The sequence below is a fragment of the Sciurus vulgaris genome (assembly GCF_902686455.1).
Source record: "Sciurus vulgaris genome assembly, chromosome: 12".
NCBI classification, from domain to species: Eukaryota; Metazoa; Chordata; class Mammalia; order Rodentia; family Sciuridae; genus Sciurus; species Sciurus vulgaris.
The window spans coordinates 56,725,314-56,749,292 of NC_136473.1; the positions used below are offsets into that span (position 1 = coordinate 56,725,314).

A 23,979-nucleotide genomic window follows, 5' to 3' on the forward strand; every position below is an offset into this window, starting at 1 on the left:
GCACATGTTGATCAAACTGTGGCATTACATGCATGTGATATGTCTGCACAGTGTTCCTTCATTTAGGTGTATCATAATTTATTTACTTTTCCTTATGACTGATCCCAGTCTTTTACTTCAGTAAGTGTCCTGAAATTGACTTTCTTTGTGTGTGTTTTCATACTAGGTACTTTTTATATAGTTTCCTTCCTTTATAAATTATCCTTTTCTACCAATATAAGCCTTAAAAATTTCCTTCTGCCATCACTATGGCTTTGATCTCTCACCTATGAATTTATATGCTAGTAAGATCTCTTTATAGGATCTTTTTATCTCACTCTGTAAGTGAATAATATACATGAACATGTATTAACATACTTCTCATGCCACCATTGAATAAGACATCTGGTTTTTTTGTACACAAATGGGGTATATCATTTCATTTCCATGGTTGTACATGATGTAGATTCATATCACATCTGGTTTTAATTGTCTGTATTTCTTTGGTGACAAAATAACTCAGAGTATTACTCACTTGATATATGTAGTTTGGCATTTTAAGGTTTAAAACTATGGACTTTTGTGCCTGAGTCACAGGGTACCCTCTGAAAAAGGCAGCCTCTTACTATTTTTGATCAGAAACATGCAGTACTGGAGAGTACTGGTATGCCCTAGACTGGGATTCCTTAGTCTAGTGCAGCTTTGCATTAGCTCTAGTCAACACAGTGGATTGTCTGTTGGACTGGGGTTGTGGCTCAGTGATAGGGCGCTTGCCTAGCACGTGTGAGGCACTATGTTCAATTCTCAGCAGTACATATAAATAAATAAAAAATAAAGGTACATTGACCACTTGAAGTATATATATAAAAAAATGTGGACTGTCTCTTATGCTGTCTTGTACTTCTTTGGCTAATTAATTAGAAGTATAGTCATAACCTGTTTTTTTTTTATTTGTATGTTTTTATTTATTCAATAAGGTAATTTCATAACGTTTTAATGTAACTGGTAATTTGGCTTTTCACATCCGTGTGCTCCTTAGTAGACTTAAGATAATTTTTGCCAGGTACAGTGGAACATGCCTGTATACCCAACAACTCAGGAAACTGAGGCAAGAGGGATTGCAAGTATGAAGTGAGCCTGATCAATTTAGTGAGCTCCTGTTCAATAAAAATTGAACTGGGTTAAATTCCCAGTGATCTCCAAAAATAAAACAAACAAACAAAAAAAAGACAAGATAATTTTGACAAGGAATACAAAAGCATTTTCTTAATAGATCTAAGGATAAACAGATGGTGTACATAGTGAAATATGTATATAAATGGGTTTATTCTATAACCATCATTCAAGGGCAGATTGACTGCCTCTCTGATCTGATCTTGTGATGTCTTTAAGATACCCAGCAGCATTTCTATAAGGATCAGTCAGAACTTCAAGATTATGAGTCCTTTTATTCTTCTCTTCCATGACTTTATTCATTTCCCTTGGTGTGATTATATAATTTAAAGTTAGTATTTGTTATACTGTGAGAAGATATAGAATCATTATCATTTGAAATATATGTAAAATTTAGGAATAGTTTTTGAACACCTTATTTTTTAAATTATTATATATAAAATTGTCATATTTATATGTAAAATGATACATATATATAAAGTGAGTTTAAGAGAGTAAAGAAACTTGGCACCGTGGCACTTGCCAGTAATACCAGCTACTCAGGAGGTTGAGGCAGTAGGATCTCCAAATTCAAGGTGAGCTTGGACAACTTAGCAAGACCCTGTCTCAAAAAAAAAAAAAAAAGGGATGGGATGTAGCTCAGTGGTAAAGCGCACCCAAATTCAATACCTAGTACCAAAGCAAAAACAAAAACAACTAGAGATTATGAAAACTGAATCAGGAATTGTAAAACCTAAGTTCAAGACTCATTTCTGACCCTAGGGTCACTTGGTGTGAGTGAGCCCTCCTGTACTTCATTGTCGTCCTCTGTGTAATGATAGTGTTCATATATACAAATCTATAAAATTCCTTTCTAAGCCATAAATTTCTTAGATTTCTAAACAGAGAGAGTATAGTCTCTACTCTTTTAAAATTTGGTGACTCACCTTGAGTACATCTTCTGTAGTTTTTTCTATTTAAGGGGTACATTTTTGTTTTTGTTTTTTAATTTTGTTATTAAATGAAAGAACATGTTAAGTAGGCAAGAGTGAAAGGAAGTGAAAGGAAGGATTATTGGGAGACAGAACCATCCCTTTCTAGACCTGAAAAGGACCTGGAAAGGGAATCTTTAAAATGGCCTGGGGAGCTCTCCTCAGAGTTATTTGCCAGGCCCATCCTGGAAAGATCATCTAAGTTTGCCCTCTCTCAGTATGTATCCAGTCACTAAGTCCAGGTGACTGTGTTTCCCTATGACATTCCTGGTCTCTTTCTTCCTATATACACTGCCATAGTTAACATTACCTTTGACTGGAGTACTACAAAAGCCCCCTGTGTTTGCCATCTTGCTTCCATTCTCTATATTAAAACTAGCAATCCAAAGAAGTCTAGATATTTACTCACCTTTACTGTCCATTTTGCTGTTAAATTATCAGATCCTAGGTAAGTTTTAATATTTTACAGATGAGTACTTATGTAATAGTAGAATAGCTTCTCAGATGTGAAATAATATGTAAGACATGATATTCAATTTTAAACTAGAAAAAAATTGTATGTAGATGTTCTTGTAATATTTTTATGGAAATATAAATTAATTTACTCTTATTCTCCCTTAGTTTTATTAGTAATAATTTTTTGTATGTGCAAAGGCTAGTACTGGAAAAATATATATATGGCAATGGTACTAGGAGACAAGTTACTTCAGGTTTTCTGGAGACAGCGTCAGTATAGATGAGCTAAAATCTTGAGCTTATCCCCAGGGAAGTCCAGTTGACATTATATTATGGGCTTTTTTCTTTATTTACTTTTTCTTTTTTCCCCTCCCTTAAGAGAATTGAATCCTCTTGATATAGTCAACTAACCAGGCATTCAAACTGTGTTACATGCAGTTTTCACTATAGAAAAATTTGGTAAAGCTTTAGGTAAAATATTATCTTAAAAACTAATAGAAATTAGCGTATGAAATTTTAGCAGTTTTATTAAGGTATAATTCACATGCATACAATTCACTCATTTAAAGTGTACATTTTGATTATTTTTAGTGTATTTATAGAGCTGTACAACTATTGCCACGGTCAACTTTAGTGTTTTTTTTTTTTTCCACCACAATAAAGAAACCCTGTACCTATTAGCAGTTGTTCATTTCCTTTGAGCCATCTCAGCCCTATGCAATTGCTGATCTACTTTCTTTTTCTATAGATTTGCCTACTCTGAATTTTATATCAATGAAGTCACATAATAGATGGTCCCTCGTGACTGGCTTCATTTGATATACTCTTTTATGGTTCACCCATGTTGTAATATGCATTGGTTCTTTTTAATGACCAAATAATGTTCCATTGCATGAATATACCATATTTCATGTATACATTCATTAATTGATGTATGGTTTACGGTGGTTTCTATTTTTTGACTCTTACAAATAATACTTCTATGTACAAGTTTTTGTATAGACAGATGTCTTCATTTTTCTTGGTTATGTATTAAAAGAATGGAATAACTAGATCATATGATAACTTTATGTTTAACTTTTGGAGGACCTTAACTTCTTTCTTTTTTTGCTATGCTTTGCTGAGAATTGAACCCAGGTTATCACACATGCTAGGCAATAACTCTACCACAGAGCTACATCCCCAACCACTTCTCATTTCTCTTTTTGTACTGGGGATCAAACCCAGGGGTGCTTTACTACTGAGTTAATTTCCAGCCCTTTTTATTTTTAAATTTTAAGACAGTCTTACTAAGTTGCTGTAGCTGACCTTGAACTTAACTGCCTCAACCTCCTGATCACTAGGATTACAGGTGTGGAGCAAGCACTTCACCTGGCCCAAACTTTTTCAAACTAGCTACACAATTTTATTTTCCCAACAGCAAGTTTATGAGTTATAAATTCCTTCATACATTTCTCAGCATTTGTGAATACCTGACTCTTAGATTATAGTTATAGTTCTTTTTTTATGAGATGTAATCCACATACCATAAAATCCACTTTTTATTTGGTGAGGGTACTGGGAACTGAATCAGGGGCACCCCATCCCTTTTTTTAAATTTGTTTTAATTAATTATAAATGACAGTAGAATGCATTTTGACACATTGTACAGAAATGGAGCACAACTTCTCATTTCTCTGGCAGTACATGGTGCAGAGTCACACCAGTAGTGTAATCATACATGTATATAGGGTAATAATGGCCCTCTGATTTCACTGTCCTTCGCCCCCATGCCCCTCCCCTCCCCTCACTCCCTTCTGTCCAATCTAAAGTTCCTTCATTCTTCCCTGCCCACCCCCATTATGGATCAGCATACACTCCCTATCCCTTTTTATATTTTAGTTTGAGACAGGGTCTCACTCAGTTGCTTAGGGTCTTGCTAAATTGCTAAGGCTGGCTTTGAGCTTGCAAGCCCCCTGCCTCAACCTCCTGAGTTGCTGGGATTATAGGTATGTGGCACCACAGTTAAATTTCACCTTTTTAAAGTGTACAATTAAAAAAAAAAAAAGCAGATTTAAAAATGTACAATTTAGCGCTTGTAGTACAAGGTTGTACAGCTATTACCATTATCTAATTCCAGAACATTTTATCCCCTTTTAAAGAAACCATGTGCTAGGGAGTGATCTTGACCAAATTATATTGTTATATTGTGTGCATGAACTAATATGTAACAATAAATCTCACCATTCTGTACAACTATAATGCACTAATAAAAAAAAAATGGGGGGTGAGAAGAAACCATGTGTCTATTAGCAGTCATTCCCTCATCCTCCCTGTCCTTAGCCCCTGGCTACCAATAGCCCATAAATTTTGTATGATTGTAAGAGGCAAGTTCAGATTAAGTGTCTGATGGTTACCATACCAACATTAGTTATTTACTCAGCTCTAGTCACCATAGTATCTAAGCATTTGACAAAACAGTTCAGTAAATGGGAGGAAGCCACAGAAAGACAGCACGTGAAGAGTGAGAAAGGAAGACCCTTCCAGATTGACTTGCCACAGTTTGGTGCCCTGTCTTGTTTACTAGAATTTCTCATAATTTGACCAGCCAGGACATGACAAGAAGGGCACAAAGCTAGTGGAAGATAAACCTAATGGATCTGTGGCCTACGGTCAGACTTCTGAGTTACAAAAGCAAAGACTTTGGGTTTGAATCTTGACTCTGCCTTTCCCTACCTATGTAATCTTAGAGAAGGAACTAATTTTCTTCCTTATCTGTAAGGAGGGATGTTTCCACATATCTTGCAGGATTGTCCTTGAAATGGCAATCCTGAATGTAAAGCAATTTGTAAAATACCCAGCAAAACACAACTGCTTCTGAGTGGTAGTTGTTATCATTATTTGTGTCACAAACTGATTTTTAAGTGGCATTAAAATCCATCTTACCTTTTTTGTCAGTACCTTTCTATCTCTGGGGATCTTTTTAATATTCTTTTCAGGCTTTCCTGTCCCCATCCCTCTCCACTAATGTGTACCCCTAAAAACACATTTCCTGTTCTATCCTTGGGTAATGTTCAGTATGATATGCCTTCTGGCATGTTAACTGTTGTCTAAAGTAATAACTGGTAATACCATAAAATATGAATCCCCCAGGCATATTTGCATTTTACATATCTAGTTTTGACCATAGTAGATCCTTTGTAACTGGCCTCCAAATTCTTATACCTAATGGAATCAGTTGGGTAACATCTGTACTAGCAATCTGGCTAGGACTGAGATCATTGCAATTGGCAAGGACTGGGGTGAACAGGAGTGCACATAGCCTATCTAAGTACATCCAAATTTAAAAATGTAACACCTAGATAAGACCCCATAAGAGAACTGATGGGGCTATGTTTGCGGTTTGGGGATGGTAATATATTCTGTTTTACTAGGTCAATAAATGGACAGTTTAACTTCCTTACAGACTGTATACTTTTAAAATTCTGAAGTCCTGATTTATTTTATCTCTGCTCCTATTATATGTTCCAGCTTTTTAAAACTAAATATCTTTGAGAAGTGACTTTATTCTTTCCTCATCGAGGGCCTGATCAATGAAGACAGATCCTATCAGGTGGCTATTCCATGCATAAAAACAATAAAAGGTTTCCTGATTCATAAATAGCCAAATGATTTTAGAATGAGAAGAAACATTAAGGTCAACTGGCCAAAACTCCTTTCAAAAAAAAAAAAAAAAAAAAAAAAAACCAATATTTAAAATGCATTCATTTTCTATTGCTGTCATAACAAAATTATCACAAATTTAGTGGCTTAAAACATAACATATTTATTACAGTTCCAATGGTCAGGAATATGGTTCTCATTGGGCTAAAACCAAATTGTCAGCTGAACCACATTTCATTCTGTAGTCTCCAGAGAAGTTGCCTTCTACACCTTCCAGAGGCTGCCCACATTCCTCCGCTTCTGGAGCCCTTCCTGTGTTTTCAGAGCCAGCAGTGGTCTGGAGAGTCCTTCTTTTTTTTTTTTTTTTTTTGCAGTGCTGGGGATTGAACTCAGGGCCTTGTGCTTACAAGGCAAGCACTCTACCAACTGAGCCATATCCCCAGCCCTGGAGAGTCACTGTGGCCAACTGACACTTCTGCCTCCCTTGCCCATGTTTCAGAACCTTGTGTTTATGTTGGGCCCACCCAGATAGTCCAGAGTCATATCTCCCTTTTTCAAGATCTGCTGATTTGCCATCTTAAATCCATCTGCTTCTTTAATTCCCTTTTGCAATACAATATAAAATATTTATAGGTTCTGAGGATTGGGACACCATCGTCTTTGGAAGTAATTCTGTCCCTCTGTCCACCTCAAAATGATTTTAATTAATGTGTACTAGTGATGACTTTACCTAACAGTTTCTTCACTTTATAAAATGTTTTATTACATTGCTTTGTAAGATCATACAGATATTTATTGAGCATAGTATATTGAGCACTATAAAACCAGTGGTGAGCCTGCCTTTCAGTTTTAAGAACTTAAGTGAGGGAACCAAGTAACTAAAAAGTGCAGTCTAGCAAGATGAGAGTCTTAACTGGATGAGCAAGCACTTGCCTATGGAAATACTGTGTCCAAGGAGAGTTACAAAAGGCTTCTAGAAGGATTCAGTATCTAGGCTGAGATAAAACAAATCCCAGTTAAGTACAGAAAATGGAATAAAGAATGAAATCATTAGAGGTCACAGGCACACCATGGACTAAAAACAAGGAGAGAACATCCTATGTTTTGTCAACTGTTAATATTCATTTGGCTGGAGGAGAATAAAAGGAAAGGGTGATTCAGGGGTGTTTTGGTTTGAATATCAGGTGTCCCCCAAAAACTCACATGTGAGACAATGCAGGAAGGTTCAGAGGAGAAATGATTGGGTGGTAAGAGTCTTAGCCCAATCCGTGAATTAATCCCAGATGGGATTAATTGAAGTAATAGAGTGTGGCTGGAGGAGGTGGGAATTGAGGCGTGGCTATGGGGCATATATTTTGTATCTGGTGAGTGGAGACTCTCTCTCTGCTTCTTGATGATGCAGGCTGCTTCCCTCTGCCACACTCTTCCACCGTGATGTTCAACCTCACCTTGAGCCTAGAGGAGTGAAGCCAGCCTTCTGTGGACTTCTATGGACTATCTGAAATGATAAGCCCTCAAATAAACCTTTCCTCTATAATTGTGCTGATCCAATCATGTAGCCACAGCAGCGAAATAGCTGACTAAAACAAAAGGGAAGTATGTAGAGATGCTGAGGCTCAGGACATGAACAAGGCCTCAATCATGAATTATTTTTTGTATTAAAATAGCTTATTTGGGCCTTCACAAAACAATGACATGATATAAGTTGTGTTTTTTAGAAAGATTGCTCATTTACCATGAGGAGAATAGATCAGAACAGTTAAGATCAGAGCCAAGAAAACAGTTAAGGGTGTTTGCAAGCGAGCCTGGCAATCTGTACTGAGGGAGTAGCTGTGGGGCTGAAGAAAAGTAGACTCAAACTTTAGAAATGGAATTGACAGGAGAATGTCAGTGTCTCATATTGTGGCAAGGGCCCTTTGAGAGGCAGTTCTAGTCACAGGTTTTGTTTTGTTTTGTTTTCTGAGTGCTTTGTTCTGAGGTTGCTGGTGGGAGATGATGGTATGTACAGACCGGCCAGTGAGGCAGTTTTCTTCTCCTTATCTAGTTATTTTTCCAAGATTTCTGTCATGCTGTTAAAATTTGATATCTACATAGAGATAAGGTTTAAAAATTACTGAGTGATTGCTGAATTACATCAGTTCAGTCTTTCAAATTCTGTCCTAAGACCAGCATTCTTCATAAGTCCCGATAATAGGATGTGCTTTTTTTAAGTATTGATATTATATATGAAGAAAAATTAAGAAACTTACATCTCAGCCTGGCTCATGACCCACATCTGTAATCCCAGCTACTTGGGAGACTGAGGCAGAAAGATCCCAAGTTCAAGACAAGTAAGTAAGTTAGTAAGACCTTGTGTCAATATAAACATAAAAAGGGCCAGAGATGTAGCTCAGTAATAGAGTGCTCATTGTGAGGCCCCAGGTTCAATTCCCATTAAAGAAAAAGAAAGAAATTAACATCAGCAGCTTCATTTAAGTATTCATAGTTACCTGTAAACATAGATGAATAATAGATGAATATTTCTTTAAGATAAAGGAGTATTTTATAGACTATAAGAATATTTTGTTATTGATTTCATAGAACTCAGCTTAATGAAAGCTCAAGGGAAGCATACATTTAAATGGGATATTCAGGGAATTTGGCTTTTCTCAGTTCTTTCCTGTTAGAGGCAGACTTTTCAATGTTACTACTTTTCCAAATAGTCTCCTTTTGCTGGATCATGATCCCTGCAAAAAAAAATCAATGTCTTATCTTCATTTGTTCAAAAATAAATAAATAAATAAAACCCTCCTAAGCCTCACTTATAGGATCAAAACTGTAATTAATTAAGTTTCTTTTCAGAGTTATTATATACATCTGATTCTCTAATTTGAAAAAAGCATAGGAGTGTACATTTGAAAAATAAAGGCACACAAAAGCAGGTAGAGAGTGTTTATGCCTACAATAGAATATTATTTGGCAGTAAAAATAATATAGGAGGACATGCTACAACAGGGATGAACCTTGAAAACATTCTGCTTAGTGAAAAAAGCCACATGTATGAAATATCCAGAACAGGCAAATTCATACAGACAAAAAGTAGATTATTGGCCACATAAGGGCTGGAGGTTGGGGGCAATAAAGGATTGGATGTGACAGCTGAAGAATGTAGGGTTTCTTTGGGGAGCAATGAAAACATTCTAAAATTGACTGTAGGGATGGATGGTTGTACACACTGTGTATAGTAAAACCATTTAAATAGTTATGTTCTTTAAATGGGTGAATCATATATCATGTGAATTATATCTTAGTAAAACAAAAGGAAAAAAACAGGATGTGGTGGTAATTGGTCTGGTGATATTAAGAAACAGGGTCTTTAGAAATTTTAGATTACTGGTATAATAAAATTGATGTCATGTAATTTTCTGTAAACTATATAATAAAATGTCGTTGAATAATGTTTTTCTGTGCTTTTCTTTCAACTTATTGAAAATTCAGAATTAACTCCCAAGTTTTCTAAATCTTCCTTTCTCATATGGTTTCATTAACAGAGAATCCCTGATGTCAGTAGCTTTTATTTTTTTAAATATGGAATACTTCACAAATTTTCATGTCAACTATAAGCAAGGGCCATGCTACTGATCTTTTTGTATCATTCCAATTTTTAGTATATAAGCTGCCAAAGCAAGTATTATCAGTACCTTTTTCAGTGGACTGGTGTACTGGGGATTAAATCCAGGGTGCTCTACCACTGAGCTACATCCGAGTCCTTTTTATTTTAATTTTGAGACAGGGTCTTACTAAGTTGTTGAGGCTGACCTGGAACTTGCCATCCTTCTGCCGAGCCTCCCGAAGAGTCTTTGGAATTACACGTGAGAGAGGAAACTCTTTTAAGGAAAAATTCACAGCTTGGTTTCTTTTGACTGTTAGACTTCCCTTTTTCCACAAGTAAATGCTATTTATAAGTTTTTAATTTAAATATATGCCTTTATATTTGTTAGAGAAACAAAGTATGTGTATTTTCAGAGGTAAGATTATATTTTCTTATAATGTCACATAAAATTTGAGAGTTTTATTTTTTATTCTCAAGAACCAAGAGATGTTTTATTTCATTTGAAACTTTGGTGCTGAAGTTGTTTGTGGACTAGATATGAAGTTTAAGAAATAGCATAACTAATTGCATGCTTGGGAAAATCCCTTGCATATTTTTTATTTTTAATAAAATGTGTTAAATTGTAAATCAACTTTGAAGAGGAAAATTAGGGAATCCAAACATTTGTGCTAATTGGCATGTGCTACATAATTTAGAGTCTAACTCCCAGCAATATTTATGTGTACTAATCGTGCCTTGAATACAAAGTGAAAACAGTCTGGAGCAAGCTCTAGAAAGTAGTGAAATGGGAGAATGTTTGGAAGGGCCTTGGAGTTACCTGAGACTGTTGTTTTTTTTTTTTTTTTTTTTTTTGCAGTGCTGGGGATTGAACTCAGGGTCTTGTGCTTGTGAGGCAAGCACTCTACCAACTGAGCTATAACACCAGCCTGGGAGACTGGTCTTAAACATTAGCCTGTAGGAACCCTTATCTGCATGCATTTGTTAAATTCTCTTGTCTAGTTTCCTGAAGTTCATTTTGTGAAATGCTTTTTCAAATCCACTGTGTATTCATAAAGTCTCAATACTGAATTTAGGATTCAAGTGTGTCTTTCTAACTTAATGATGCTTTTTATTTAAAAGGAGAAAATAAAGTTCTTGGGTTCAAGATAGTCTGGCTGGGGGCAGAGGTGTACTTAAATACTTAGGTTGGCTTATAGGCAGTGGTTTCAGAGTGATTCATTTAAATTTCTAATGAGTAATTAGAGCTCTTCCCCTTTAAGTATGCTGCAAAGCAAGCAGGCTATAAAAAGGGCTTGCTCTTTCCACTCAAGAAAAACACCCTACCAAAGAGCAAAATTAGAATATTCTTTTGAAGGTTTTGTGTTGCTCAGGAGAATCTGCTATGACAGCTTTTAAAAAGTAGGTAACTTAGCTAGTGAGAATTGTGGTCATTCCGCCTCAGGGGAGTCCTGTTCCTCAAAACCATTCTGAAGTATTAATAGAAATTTCCCAGATGCCTCCCAAAATAAAGCCCAGTGGCTGTTTTTGTTTTTTCATCCCTGTACTGACATTGAAACTATTGACTGAACACAATCGATAGAACAGTGTGGCCACTTTGAGCACACTTTTGTGTTATCCTCCTTTATCCTTTGCCATTAATTTATGAGGAGGTAGGTTGAGAGTCAAGTGGATTACCTTGGGTTAATAGGGCGGCTTGACTCCAGCTTCAACTCTGAATCACAGCACTGCATTGCTCCCTTTGAAGGGAGGCTGCAGCCTGAGGACATGGGAGAATGTGCCACGTGGAGCGTGGAGCGGATGGTAATTATGCCTTAATTACATAATACATCCCTTTGACCCCAGGTCAGGTCAGAAAGACGTTGGCTCAGTCTTGATACTGGTGTCTGCTGTAGAGAAGTAAGGGATATTTCCTTTTTCCCACTTCATTGTATTCAGACAAGCACTGGAGATAGCATTCTCCTTTATTTCATGGCATTAACTAGTACCTTAGAGTGAGGAAATGAAAGGAAAAAGGAGCAAGGCACAGAGCCTAGCATACAACTATATAATACCATGTTTTAAAGTTCACATTTGATCTGTCTTCCAAATTATGGCCAAGATAGGCATCAACATTAATGGATAAGATGCTTTGAAGAATTTGTTATGCAGTGATTCAACAACTATAATATAAAATCAGAACTGAAAGCATTTTTTTCTTTTACAATTTTTTATTACATTGAAACATAGCATAAGTTTGCTATTTGAGATATTTTAGTGTTCAATTCAGTGGCATTGATTACATTCATAATGTCGCATAGCTTTCGCCACTGTCACCCCAAAGAGAATCTCTATACCCTTTTTATATTTTGTCTATGTTTGATATTCTCATTTTGTTCATACATTGTTTTCCTGATTTCCTTTGAGCATGTTTAAGACATTTGGTTTACATTCGTCGGTAAGTCCAATGGTAAGTTGTCCCCAGGGATGTTTTCTGTTATTTTCTTTCTTTCCTCGAATGGCCTATTCTCTACTGTATCTTTGTATACTTTTGTGATGTCCAGTTGTTGGAAACTGAACATTTGAATATTATAATGTGGTAGGAAATCAGGTTCTCCCCTTGCTCAGGTTTGGCTGTTCTTAATTGCCGAAGTCTTAGCTTATGTTCCTTTTCCGGTCTTTACAGAGTGGCTTGTGCTCAGATACTAACACATAGCCAGGCTGTTTATACTCTGCCTCAGCTTTCACTTCCTGCTTGCCGTGCATGTGCAGATTGTCCAGTGAAGAAAACTCAGGTTCTTCTCAGATTTTTTTTAAGCATGAATGTGGTCCTGGACAAGTGTGACTTTCTAACCTCCCTAGTACATACAACACTTTTGAATACCCAGGTTTACTAAGGGAACTTACTTTCTTCCTGGCTTTTCTTCTCTGGCTTTAAATGTTTGTTTTATGTCTGAATCTTTTTTCTTTTTTTTTTTTTTGCTCCAGTCACTGTGGTTTTTTTTCAATTACCTGACAGTATTTTCCAGCAATGCCTACTACTATTCTGTTCTGGGGAGGGTTCTGAGTTTGTGACAGAGGCAAACACTTTGTGTGAGTCCTTCAGGTAGCTCCAGATAGATTAGATTGGACAAACACAATGATTTACAACTGAGTTTTACTCTCCCCTACAAACCAAGCTTGAGGAGTGGTTTGTTGCACTGGGGAGGGGTAAGGCAAGAGCCAGTAAAAATACTCAGAACTTTCCTACCATTCTTACAAGTCTTTTTCTTGATTCAGTGGTCACTTTGGTATATATCTTGGTTTTCCAGAGTTATGACAAAGTCCTGACAGTTGTGGTGTTTGTTATACTTCTCTACAGACATGTGTTTGGAGCTGCTTATTCTACCATTATGCTTATGTCACTCAAGGACTTTAAATTTTAGGACTTTCATAGCAAGAACTGTGCTCAGAAACAATTATATTGATGGACTACTGTTGTATTTTTGTATAATAGCATGTTTTTGGTAAGAATACCATTGATTTAGAAGTGTCAAACAATTAATCTTTGGGAAGTCGTAGTATCTGTTTTAGAGATAGAGGAAAAAAACTGCACAAATGTTGAAGTCTCAAGACAGTAACGGAAATATTTTTTAAATCATAGAGATCCAGGGAAACAGTTGGAAAGTTCCTCAAAAAATTAACAGATTTACTATATAATGCATCCATTCCACTTCTAGCTATATCCAAAAGAACTGAAAGCCAGGACTTAGTAGATACTTGAACACCAAGATTCATAGCAGCATTTTTCACAATAGCCAAAAGTAGAAACATTCCAGATTTTCATTGATGGATAAATGGACAAACAAAATGTGGTTTATATGTATTCACTGTAATATTACTTAGCTTTAAATAGGAATGGTCATCTGATACATGCTAGAACATACAAAAGCCTTGAGACATTATGCTTAGTGAAATAAGCCAGACCACAAGGACAGATTCTATATGATTCCACTTATATTTGATTCTTAGAATAGGCAAATTCATAAAGACAGAAAGTAGAAAAGGTTTCCAGAAGCTGAAGGGGAAGGGGAATGGCAGTTAGTGTTTAATGTGTGCAAATTTTCTTTTGGGAATGATGAAAATGTTCTGGAAATAGACATTGGTGATGATTGTATAACATTGTGAATATATTTAATGCCACTGAATTATGAACTTCAAAATGATAAAATGTTGAATTTTGTGTTATATATTTTTAAAAATCAACTTAGGAACACACAGAGTTTAATTTGATTATAGTTTACTGAATTAAAAATAGAATTTCTTGAGCATTTATTTTTTACTATGTGCTATCACTATGATACATGCTTTATAAGAGTTATCTCATTCAGTCCATACTATAACCTTATGAAGCAGTGCTACAGTTAGCCCCAATTTAGGGATGAGGAATCTGAAACCTAAAGGTGTTAAATAAAATGCCTGTTGTCATATTGCTAATCATTGATACTCTGAGGATTTGATCTCAGACAATGACTTAAGACTGTGGGTCTCTATGTTACACCATACAATCTCATTTTTGCTGAAATTTAAAGTGTGTTTAAAGGAATTCTTTTTTATATTTGACTTGTCACAATTTGCCACCTAATTATTGCACATGCTTTTCCTTTGGGTGTGTTGGTAACTGTGCAGAACAATTCCTGCCTGCCGGCCTCAGCAAGACAAAACATGATCAAAGAAAAGGTGGATGGTTCACTCTTAAGGAAAGTGTTGGAGTTTGGTTTGTTTCAGTAACTGTGATTGACGGTATAACTTTCAGATTCTTTATTTGATCTATCTTCATTTCAGTAAAAGGGACCTTCATTAAACATGAGTCAACCCATTTTAATAAAAGCAGTAAATGTGTTTTGTTTCCAAATACCTTTCTGTTCCAAACTTGGTATTTATATTTGAAAGAAGAGAGATAGCAAAAGTGTGAATAAATAGAAGGACCTTCTACTTTCCTATTAAATGTAATTTCCTAGCAGAGTCCGTATGACAATAAAGTAGTATCCCTATTTAACAAATGGGGAAATTAAGGTTTAAAGAGACTGCCTTACTCAGAACCACAGAGCTAAAAAGCAATAGGTTTTTTTGTTTGTTCTGTTTTTGGTTTTATTGCAGTACTAAGGATCGAACCAGGAGCCCTGGATATGAAAGACTCTGCCATTGAGCTACACCCCGACCCCTTTCTTAAATTTTATTTGGAGACAAGCTGTTACTAAGTTGCCCAGACTGGCTTCAAACTCCTGTTCCTCCTGCTTCAGCCTCCCAAAATATCTGTGATTACAGGTGCCCTGGCTAAAAGCAGTAGAATTGGAATTCAAACCCAGGCAGTCTGACCTATGCTTTCTCTCATTTAATCTCTGATGAGTTTAAATTGTTTCATCTGTAATTTCTAATGTTTGCTTCATAAAGTTATGAGACTCAAATGATATAGTATACATGGGTCTGTTGTACATGCACTTCATCATGCATAGCAACACCTTTTCCCCCCAAAAGTGTTAAAACATGCTTTGGGTCAGGCACTGTGTTAAGTCCTGAGGTTACAATGGTGACTCAGACACTTGCTGTCTAAAAGCTTGACAGTCAAAGTAGAGGGAACATCATGAACAAAGGCAGATTTCCCCACCCCCCCTAAATCCTACTTATGGAATGGTGTGCTTTTACACAGTTGTAGGGTACAAAATTTAAAATTAACCCTGTCCCTGTCCCCAAACTCCCTATCAGCTTAGCTTATGTTGTCAGCATCCCCCATCATAAGTATAATTATAGCCACTGTCTTGACCTAGACCTGATGTCTTCTATGACATCTTTCAAAATCCCGTTTTGTCTGTGATAATTTTTCATTCTCTTGATTACTTAATGCCTAAAGTACCACCTATGAGATTTTGCCTTTCAGTCATCTAGTCACATCATTCTATCTTGAAGAGAAATGTTTCTATCCCTTAGTTATAGTTACAGATGGCAAATCAGTGCTAAATTATGAAAAGGAGCAGGAACATCAGGGTACATTCCTAGTGTTTCAAGATAAAGGTCATTAAAGGATATTCTGATATTCTTCCACACAGTGCCTCTTGACCACATCAGGGATGGATTCAGTTATGTTTCAGAACTGACACAGAATTCAGATGGTATGACAGATTGAATAAATTATCTCAGTCAAGGTAATTCCTACAATCTCTGGTCCAAGGTTGTTACAAATAATTTTTAAAAAATAAATAGAACCTCACTTGGTAGTGTAAGCTGCATCCATTTTAGTGCTTGATGAAGTTGACAGGTATGAAGCTAAATTAAATTAGGGCCTATGAATGTGCCTGTTATTGTTTATAGGTACTTATAAGTAGCATCACCATATTGCTTAATGAATAGTTTTAACTATAACTTGTATGGTTTTCACAGATGAAGATAAACACAATGTTTTTGTTTCTGTCCAGCTATGTGGATTCATATGTGGCAATAGCAAACTTCATTTATACTGGATGAGATCTTACAATAAAGGGGAAATTATGTGTGGCAATTTATGGTTTAATTTGGTTTTCTTCCTTAACTGTAAATATATCTATAAATCTAACAAAATCTTTTATTATGTATTTATTTATTTTGGAACTGGAGACTAAATCCAGGGATACTTTATCACTGAACTACAGCCCTACACCTTTTTATTTTTTGAGCTAGGGCCTAACTAAATTACTAAGGCCATCTCAAATTTAGGATTCTCCTGCCTCAGCCTCACAAATTAGGATTATAGGCATGTGCCACTGTGCCCATCCCAAAAAACCTTTTATATATCAGAAGAAATTTTAACACTAATTCATGAAATAAAATTATATTTTGTCGTAGATTCATTTTTTTTCAAGCAAAACTTTTGTAAGGTTCATGTGGGGGCTGATATAGCTCAGTTGGTAGAGTGCTTGCCTTGCAGGCATAAGGCCCTGGGTTCGATCCCCAGCACCACAAAAAAAAAAAAAAAAAAAAGACTCGTGGCATCAAGAATAAGAACATCAAAATCATTTTGAAATTCACATGGAAAAATACTAAGATTTCCATGTTGCATTGTGAATACTTTATTAATATTATTTAAAAATCTTTTAGTACATCATAAAGGTGCCAGTTCACTACATTTTAGCCTGTGTAAGTGCTCAGGATTATGCTGGTGTTTTATTTTTTTTTATTACCCTTATTAAAAACAAGTTCCTGCTGGGCACAGTGGTGCACACCTGTAACCCCAGCAGCTTGGGAGACTAAGGCAGGAGGATCAAGAGTTCAAAGCCAGCCTCAGCAAAAGCAAGCTGCTAAGCAACTCAGTAAGACACTGTCTCTAAATAAAATACAAAATAGGACTGGGGATGTGGCTCAGTGGCTGAGTGCCCTTGTTGCAGTCCTTGGTACCCTCTACCCAAAAAAAGAAGTTCCTGGAATATTAAAAAGAAATGAGATTTTGAGAAGATGTGGAAGAAACTTCAATGCATCTTACTGAGTAAAAGAAGCCAAGCCTTTCCATTTAGTGTATTACTGTATAGAAAGAAAGAAATAAAAAACAAAACAAGTTCAATCATGTTCAAAACAATAGTATTGGTGAATAATAAACTAAACATTTTAATAATCCAACACATTTCTTATAGTTCCTATTCTGTGACTTTAGGAGTGTAAGCTTTATTAGTTTCATTTATCCTTGCCTCTGAAAATTTTTCTTCTAATTGAAAAAAATTTTGAACTATCTCAGAAGTGTCTTTAACAATCCTGTGACCTTCTTCTCTCAAGTGACAGTGGAGCCTCTTTTTAGGCTGAGGATTGAGAGCACACCTGCTTCTTGTACACACTGTCTCATTTAATCCTTACAATAATCTTATAAGGCAGATGTTATTTTTCCCGTGTTACAGAGAAAGAAATTAGGGGATCAAAGAGATTATGTAACTTGCTAAAGGTGCATAAAATAAGCAGTGGAAGCAGGCTGCCCTGATTTTCATATTATTCTTCTCACTCTTGAGCAATAGTTTTCTAGTATGAATTCTTTACCATAAAACTAATTAGGCCATATTTTTAGTACTATACAATTCCATAAAACTAGAAAATGGCTAAATGTTGTTTTATTTTATATTTACCTAGGGTAAAATGTGTCCTTGGTGTTTAACAGCATGTATAACAATTTATGTGATTGTTTAAGCCACAATAGAATTCTATTCCTAAAGGTTTGGCACAGTTATAACAAAAATCTACTCTTTGGTATGAAATGTTATGGAACTCTTTTGTTTTTCCCCACCTGGTACTGGGATGCTTTACCACTGAGCTACATTCCCCAGTTCTTTTTTTTTTTTTTTTTTTTTTTTAATTTATTTAGTTTTTAATTTTTGGAGTTGTGTATGGACAGCATACCTTTATTTTATTTGTTTATTTTTATGTGGTGCTAAGGATCGAACCCAGTGCCTCATACATGCTAGGCAAGCGCTCTGCCGCTGACCTTTCTTAAAAAATTTGATAGAGGTTCCCACTAAATTGTTAAGGTTCTCCATCCTTCTGCTTCAGCCTCCTGAGTTGCTGGGATGGAATTATAGCCCTGCACCACCACACCCATTGTGGAACTCTTTTTGCAAGACCATTCAGTATATTTTCTTGCCTGAAAAATATTGTATGCTACTGTTCAATCAATTAACAATCTAGGCCGAAAGAGGAGGAACAGTGGTGTGTGCGTGTAAGTATATTGGTAGGAGAACTTCAAGACATTTTTATTAGGGAGTGTAAACTTACCTTCATTTTTCTTAAATAATTATTGAAGCTTGTTCATAAAGGTAGTCTGCATTTCTTTATTTTCTTCATTTTCCTTCCCTTGCTTTCTTTCTCCTCTCCTCTTTGCCTGCCTTCTTTCTGTGCTAGATTGGGAACCCAGGGCTCCAGGGCTCCATACTTTACTAAAGCTCTCTACCCCAACCTCATAGATAAATATATATATATATATATATATATATATATATATATATACATATTTTTTTTTTTTTTTTTTTTTTTTTTTTTTTTTTGCGGTGCTGGGGATCGAACCCAGGGCCTTGTGTATGCAAGGCAAGCACTCTACCAACTGAGCTATATCCCCAGCCCTTATATTTTTTAATTACCAAAATCTTTATGGGGATTTTGAATGTTTTAGACAGTCAGTTCTAGGAGAAACTTGACAGATCACCTGGCCAGTCCTTTCATTATAGGTAATAAAACTTTAGCACAGAAGAGTAATATATCAGCTAGGTGCAGTGGCACATGCCTGTAATCCCAGTGGTTTGGCAACCTGAGGCAGGAGGATCTTGAGTTCAAAGCCACCCTCAGCAACTTAGCAAGGCCCTAAGCAACTCAGTGAGACCCTGTGTCTAAATAAAATACAAAGAGGGCTGGGGATGTGGTTCAGTGGTTAAGCACCCCTGGGTTCAATCCCTAGTACAAAAATAGAAAAGAGTAATATATCCAAGGTCCCATGGAAAAATAATGACTGAACTCAAGTCCCTGGATCCTGCTCCAGTGCCCTGTGACTTATATTACATACTCTGTCCCAGCAAAGAACATTATCTTAAGAGGTAAGGTGGTGTTGTAGTTCATTTATCTCTGAAGCTCATGATCTTTAAGCCCTGGAAGATAATCCTTCTGTGGTATTAGTCTGGTAAATTTTGTTGGCCTCTTGACATAGGTGAAGGTCGTGTTTTCTTTTCCCTCCTCACACTAGGCATCTTCTTTATAATTGCCCATCTTAGCCTTCTGTTGCTCTTAGAATCCTAGACTCCTGTAGACTTTTGGGACTTATCTTGATTGTATTTTATAATTGAGTCATCTTTCTATTCAAATGTCTTTACTTTAACTACATATTTGTTTGTTTATTTTATTACTGGGAATACAACCCAGGGGTGCTTTACCACTGAGCTACATTCCCAGCCCTTTTTTTTTTTTTTTTGGTTTTTTTGTTTGTTTTTATTTATTTTTATTTTGAGACAGGGACTCACTAAGTTGCTGAGGGGATTGCCAAGTTGCTGAGGCTACCCTCGAATGTGCAGTCCTCCTACTTCAGCCTCCCCAGGCACTGGGATTACAGGTGTGCATCACTGTACCTAGCATACATACTTTTATTTAATGGTGTATTGCTTGTTTATAACTAGTACATATCAGTAACATTGCTTACTGAGGTAATTCAGAGAGAAAATGTATCTACCAGCAAACTTGACCATAATGAATATACACTGACATCTGAGATAATCAAATTCAGGTTTATTCAGAACCATATTTTTTAACCTCCTTTAGAAAAGGATATCATCAATTCCTTTCCTTTTTCTTTACATTTGAGAGTTCTTTCTCTTTTGGTAATTGACTTAAAGGGCTTTATTTAATTCCTCGTTGGTGAAAATGAACATTTTAAAACTTCAGCCTTTTTTTTTTTTTTTAACAAATAAACATCATACAATACTTTTTGATAACCATATGGGGCAAATTTAATCAAAAAGAATAGTGCATGAGTAGCTGACTTTCTCACAGTAATTATGAAGCTGAATGTCTTGAACATAGTACCATGACTGGGAAGTGGAAGAAAACTATAGTTCTCCTCATTTCTTTGTAGTTATCTACAGAAAGCTTCCATTCTCACATTGCTACTCTTTTGTACCAGGGATTAAACCTAGGGCACTTAGCCACTGAGCCATGTCCCCCGCTCCTTTTATTTTTTGAGACAGGGTCTCGCTAAGTTACTTAGGTCCTCCCTAAATTACTGAGGCTGGCCTTGAACTTGAGATCCTCCTTTCTCAAATTGTGGAGTTGCAGGGATTACAGGTGTGTGCCACCTTGTCCAGCACCACAGTGCTACACTTTTGCTCCTGTTACCATGTGGTTAGAAAATTGGAAAAAAATCAAAGAATCACTATGTTTTTATAAATTCTGTCTCTACAAAATGGGGAGTCATCACTGGGCCTTGTATATCTAAAGACCAACTGACAAAGTGTAGAAGAATTCCCCAAAAATATAAGTTATTATTATAGGTGATTTTTTTTAAGACATGCTACACTGTGCAACACTTGGAATTTTAGTGCTGAAAGACACTGCCTTGAATGTAATCGGGATGGCATCATTCATAAATTAACCCCTGTTTATTAGAGACAAGATTTCACACCCATTACTGTAATGCTGTCCTGCATAGTATAAGACCACTTACAGAATACAGAAGGAAATAAATTGATCTTAAACTCATGTTATATTGAAGAGTATAGAGCTTGTTAGGGAAGAACATGAATAGGCATGACGGGAAGGAAATAGTCCAACTTTTAGAATCAGTAATTGCTCAGGAATGCACTGAGTATTTTACTAGGAAGATGAAGAATGGACCGGTCTGAGTTTATTTGGAAGGCAAATACTGGGTTTATTTGGAGGGCAGAAGCAGGCAGTCTGGCTTCTGGGCACTCTGTCAAAGGACGCAGCCTGGATGGTGGTAAATACAGACCATATTACTGAGAAAGATTCTTTCTGATGCAAACTAGCTGGAGATACACAGGCAGATAATCTTTTTAATTTGACTATGACTATTAGAACCGATACTGATATTTTGGAGATGGGTGAACTAATTGATTAATTGTTTGTGTGTGTGCGCATGTGTGCACATGAGCGTGCATTTTAGGAGCTATGGGTCAAGCATTTAGTTTTTAGTGATTTTTTTTTTTTCAAAAGTTTGTTATTTAGCCCATTTTTATCCGGAAAAATATGTTATTGGCTCTTGGCTCTGGCATCTGAATTCTCACTACTCTCCTGGAATCTGGACATAGTTCTAATATTATATCAGACTGGGGTTTAAAAAGAAAAGCTCAACATCTCTAACTATTTCATTTATCTTCCTGTTCAGTTCTGTTTTATTTTGTGTGAGCCATAACTCAAATGATAAGTAATCTAATTTTCCTTTGGGAGAATCAAGTTTTGGGTCAGGTTTTTTTTTTTTTTTTTTTTTTTTTTTTTAATTTTTAGTTGTAGATGGACACAATACCTTAATTTTATTTATTTATTTATTTTATGTGGTGCTGAGAATCAAACCCAGTGCCTCATACATGCTAGGCAAGTGCTCTACCCCTGAGCTACAACTCCAGCCCTTGGGTCAGGCTTTAACTTGCATATTTTTCTTTGACTCCCTTTTTTTTTTTTTTTTTTTTTTGGTACTGGGGATTGAACTCAGGGGCACTTTATCACTGATCCACATCCCCAACCCTATTTTGTATTTTATTGAGAGACAGGTCTCACTGAGTTTCTTAGCACCTCACCATTGCTGAGGCTAGCTTTGAACTCCTCCTGTCTCAACCTCTTGAGCCACTGGGATTATAGGCATTCCCCACCATTCCCAGCTTCTTTGGTTCCCTTTTTGTTAATACCCTTAATTATAATTCTGCAAAAATGGTTTATATTTATGTTAATAGTGGCCATAAGTGTCAGGCTTAATAAAGTCAATAACTTGTGGTTCCTGGGTTTTTTTTTTTTTTTTTTTTTCATATAGTCAGTTTTATTTGAGAGTTTTATGAATAATAAGCATAATTGTTTTAAAATGTTCCATATTCTTCAGGTGATACTGCACCTTTGATGGAAGAAAAGATACTAAGTGCAGCCAAACATGCTGTTGGTGGTGAAGAGGCTACTGAAGTAAATGCTAATGACCAACCAGAAACTCCAAAGCTAGTTCTGCAATCTCTGTTTTCACTTATCCGAGGTGAAGTTGAGCAGTTGGATTCAAGAGCACTTCCTCTTTGCCTTCATCAGGTACTACATTAAACCCTTCACTTTCAGCCTCACTTAAATTCTGAAACCAACATTTGGAATCATCTAGTTTTCTATAATTGATTCTCTCCTGCTCATGGTTGATGAATCCAGGTGAAGATGACCCTGGATCAGTGGTTGGTGGAAAATTTGGCATATTATTGACTAGTGACCACACTTTGACCTTGGATAATCCATCATTTGGATAATGTTTAACACCTTTTATTTAGTGATTAAGCTGTAGAGATATAGAAATCAGTGTGAAAAGAGCTTAGTGAGCACTGATGAGGTGCCAAAACTATGCCAGACACTGGGGAAGGAAAGATTACTTAGCAGGGAATGTTCTTAAGAGAGCTTTGGAGAATAGGAGAAAGGTACCTAAGTGTAGAATTCTGTATTAAATGTCAGAGTAGACATGTTTAAGATTTAGCAGCACAAAATGGGTGATTGACTTTGTCCTATGAGCACTAGGGAAAAGAAGGTAGTTCTTGGGCTGGGTTATTCAGGATGATTAGGTGCTCACCAGATGACACAGTGAGCTGGTACCAGGAGACATCAGCATGTGAAAGACACAGCTGGAACATTGCTGGAGATTAAGATGGAAAAAGAGACAAGTGAGATTCAGTAGCTGGTGACCTTAGTTTGAGGGGCTGGGAGTTTTATTAATAATGAAAATTCCAGGATTGAATTTTTTTTTTTAGTTTTAGTTTTAGTTTTGTGGTGTTAGGGATCAAACGGAGGGCCTTGTGCATGTTAAGCAAGTGTTGTACCACTAAGCAACAGCCCCAGCCCCCTGGAATCCAGTTTGAACTTTAGAATCCAATCTGATGAAATCCAGAACTGGAATCTAGTCTGATGACTAGGAGGGTAAATTGGAAAATGGACAGCCTGGAAACTAGGCAGCCTTTAGGACAGTGAGTGGAAAACCTTTTTACATAAGAGCTCATTCAGGAATAATTAAAATATTTGTGAACTGCATTTTATTTTCACTAAAAATAAAAATAATTGGTACGTGGGGAATGGAAAAAGTTGTGCTTTTTACTCATTTACATATGTATCATTTTAACTTTTATGTGAGAAAAAGTTAAATAGTAAAATCATTAAAAAATAGACCCAGTATGGAAAAACGTATATTTTTACAAATTTCTATTACCTCCTTTGTGAACTTGAGGAAGGCCTTTGAGAAAACATGTAGTGCTGTTTGACCCCTAAAGCATTACTGACTTGTCTTGATTGAGGAGCACCAGCACTGAGGCAGCCTTCTAATCTTTCAGTCTCGGTAGCCTTTGCTCAGTAGGTTGAGTTTTCAAAGAGCATTCACAGTTCATATTGTTTTATCCTCCAAACAACCTAGAGCATTAAGTATTATCATCATCTATTCACAAAGGGCAAACAAGGCTCTGTCACAAAGCACATTTCTTA

At 36.2% G+C, this 23,979-nt stretch overlaps 1 protein-coding gene across 2 annotated transcripts in view; it reads left to right on the forward strand.

Annotated features, from left to right (window-relative positions):
- The window catches only part of CNST (consortin, connexin sorting protein), a 99,876-nt gene that overhangs the window by 47,291 nt on the left and 28,606 nt on the right, over positions 1–23,979 (forward strand). For both annotated transcript variants that reach the window (XM_079106622.1, XM_079106623.1), the window contains exon 3: positions 22,367–22,560. In XM_079106622.1, the coding sequence (XP_078962748.1) occupies positions 22,367–22,560 (194 nt within the window). The remainder of the gene's footprint in view (positions 1–22,366; positions 22,561–23,979) is intronic.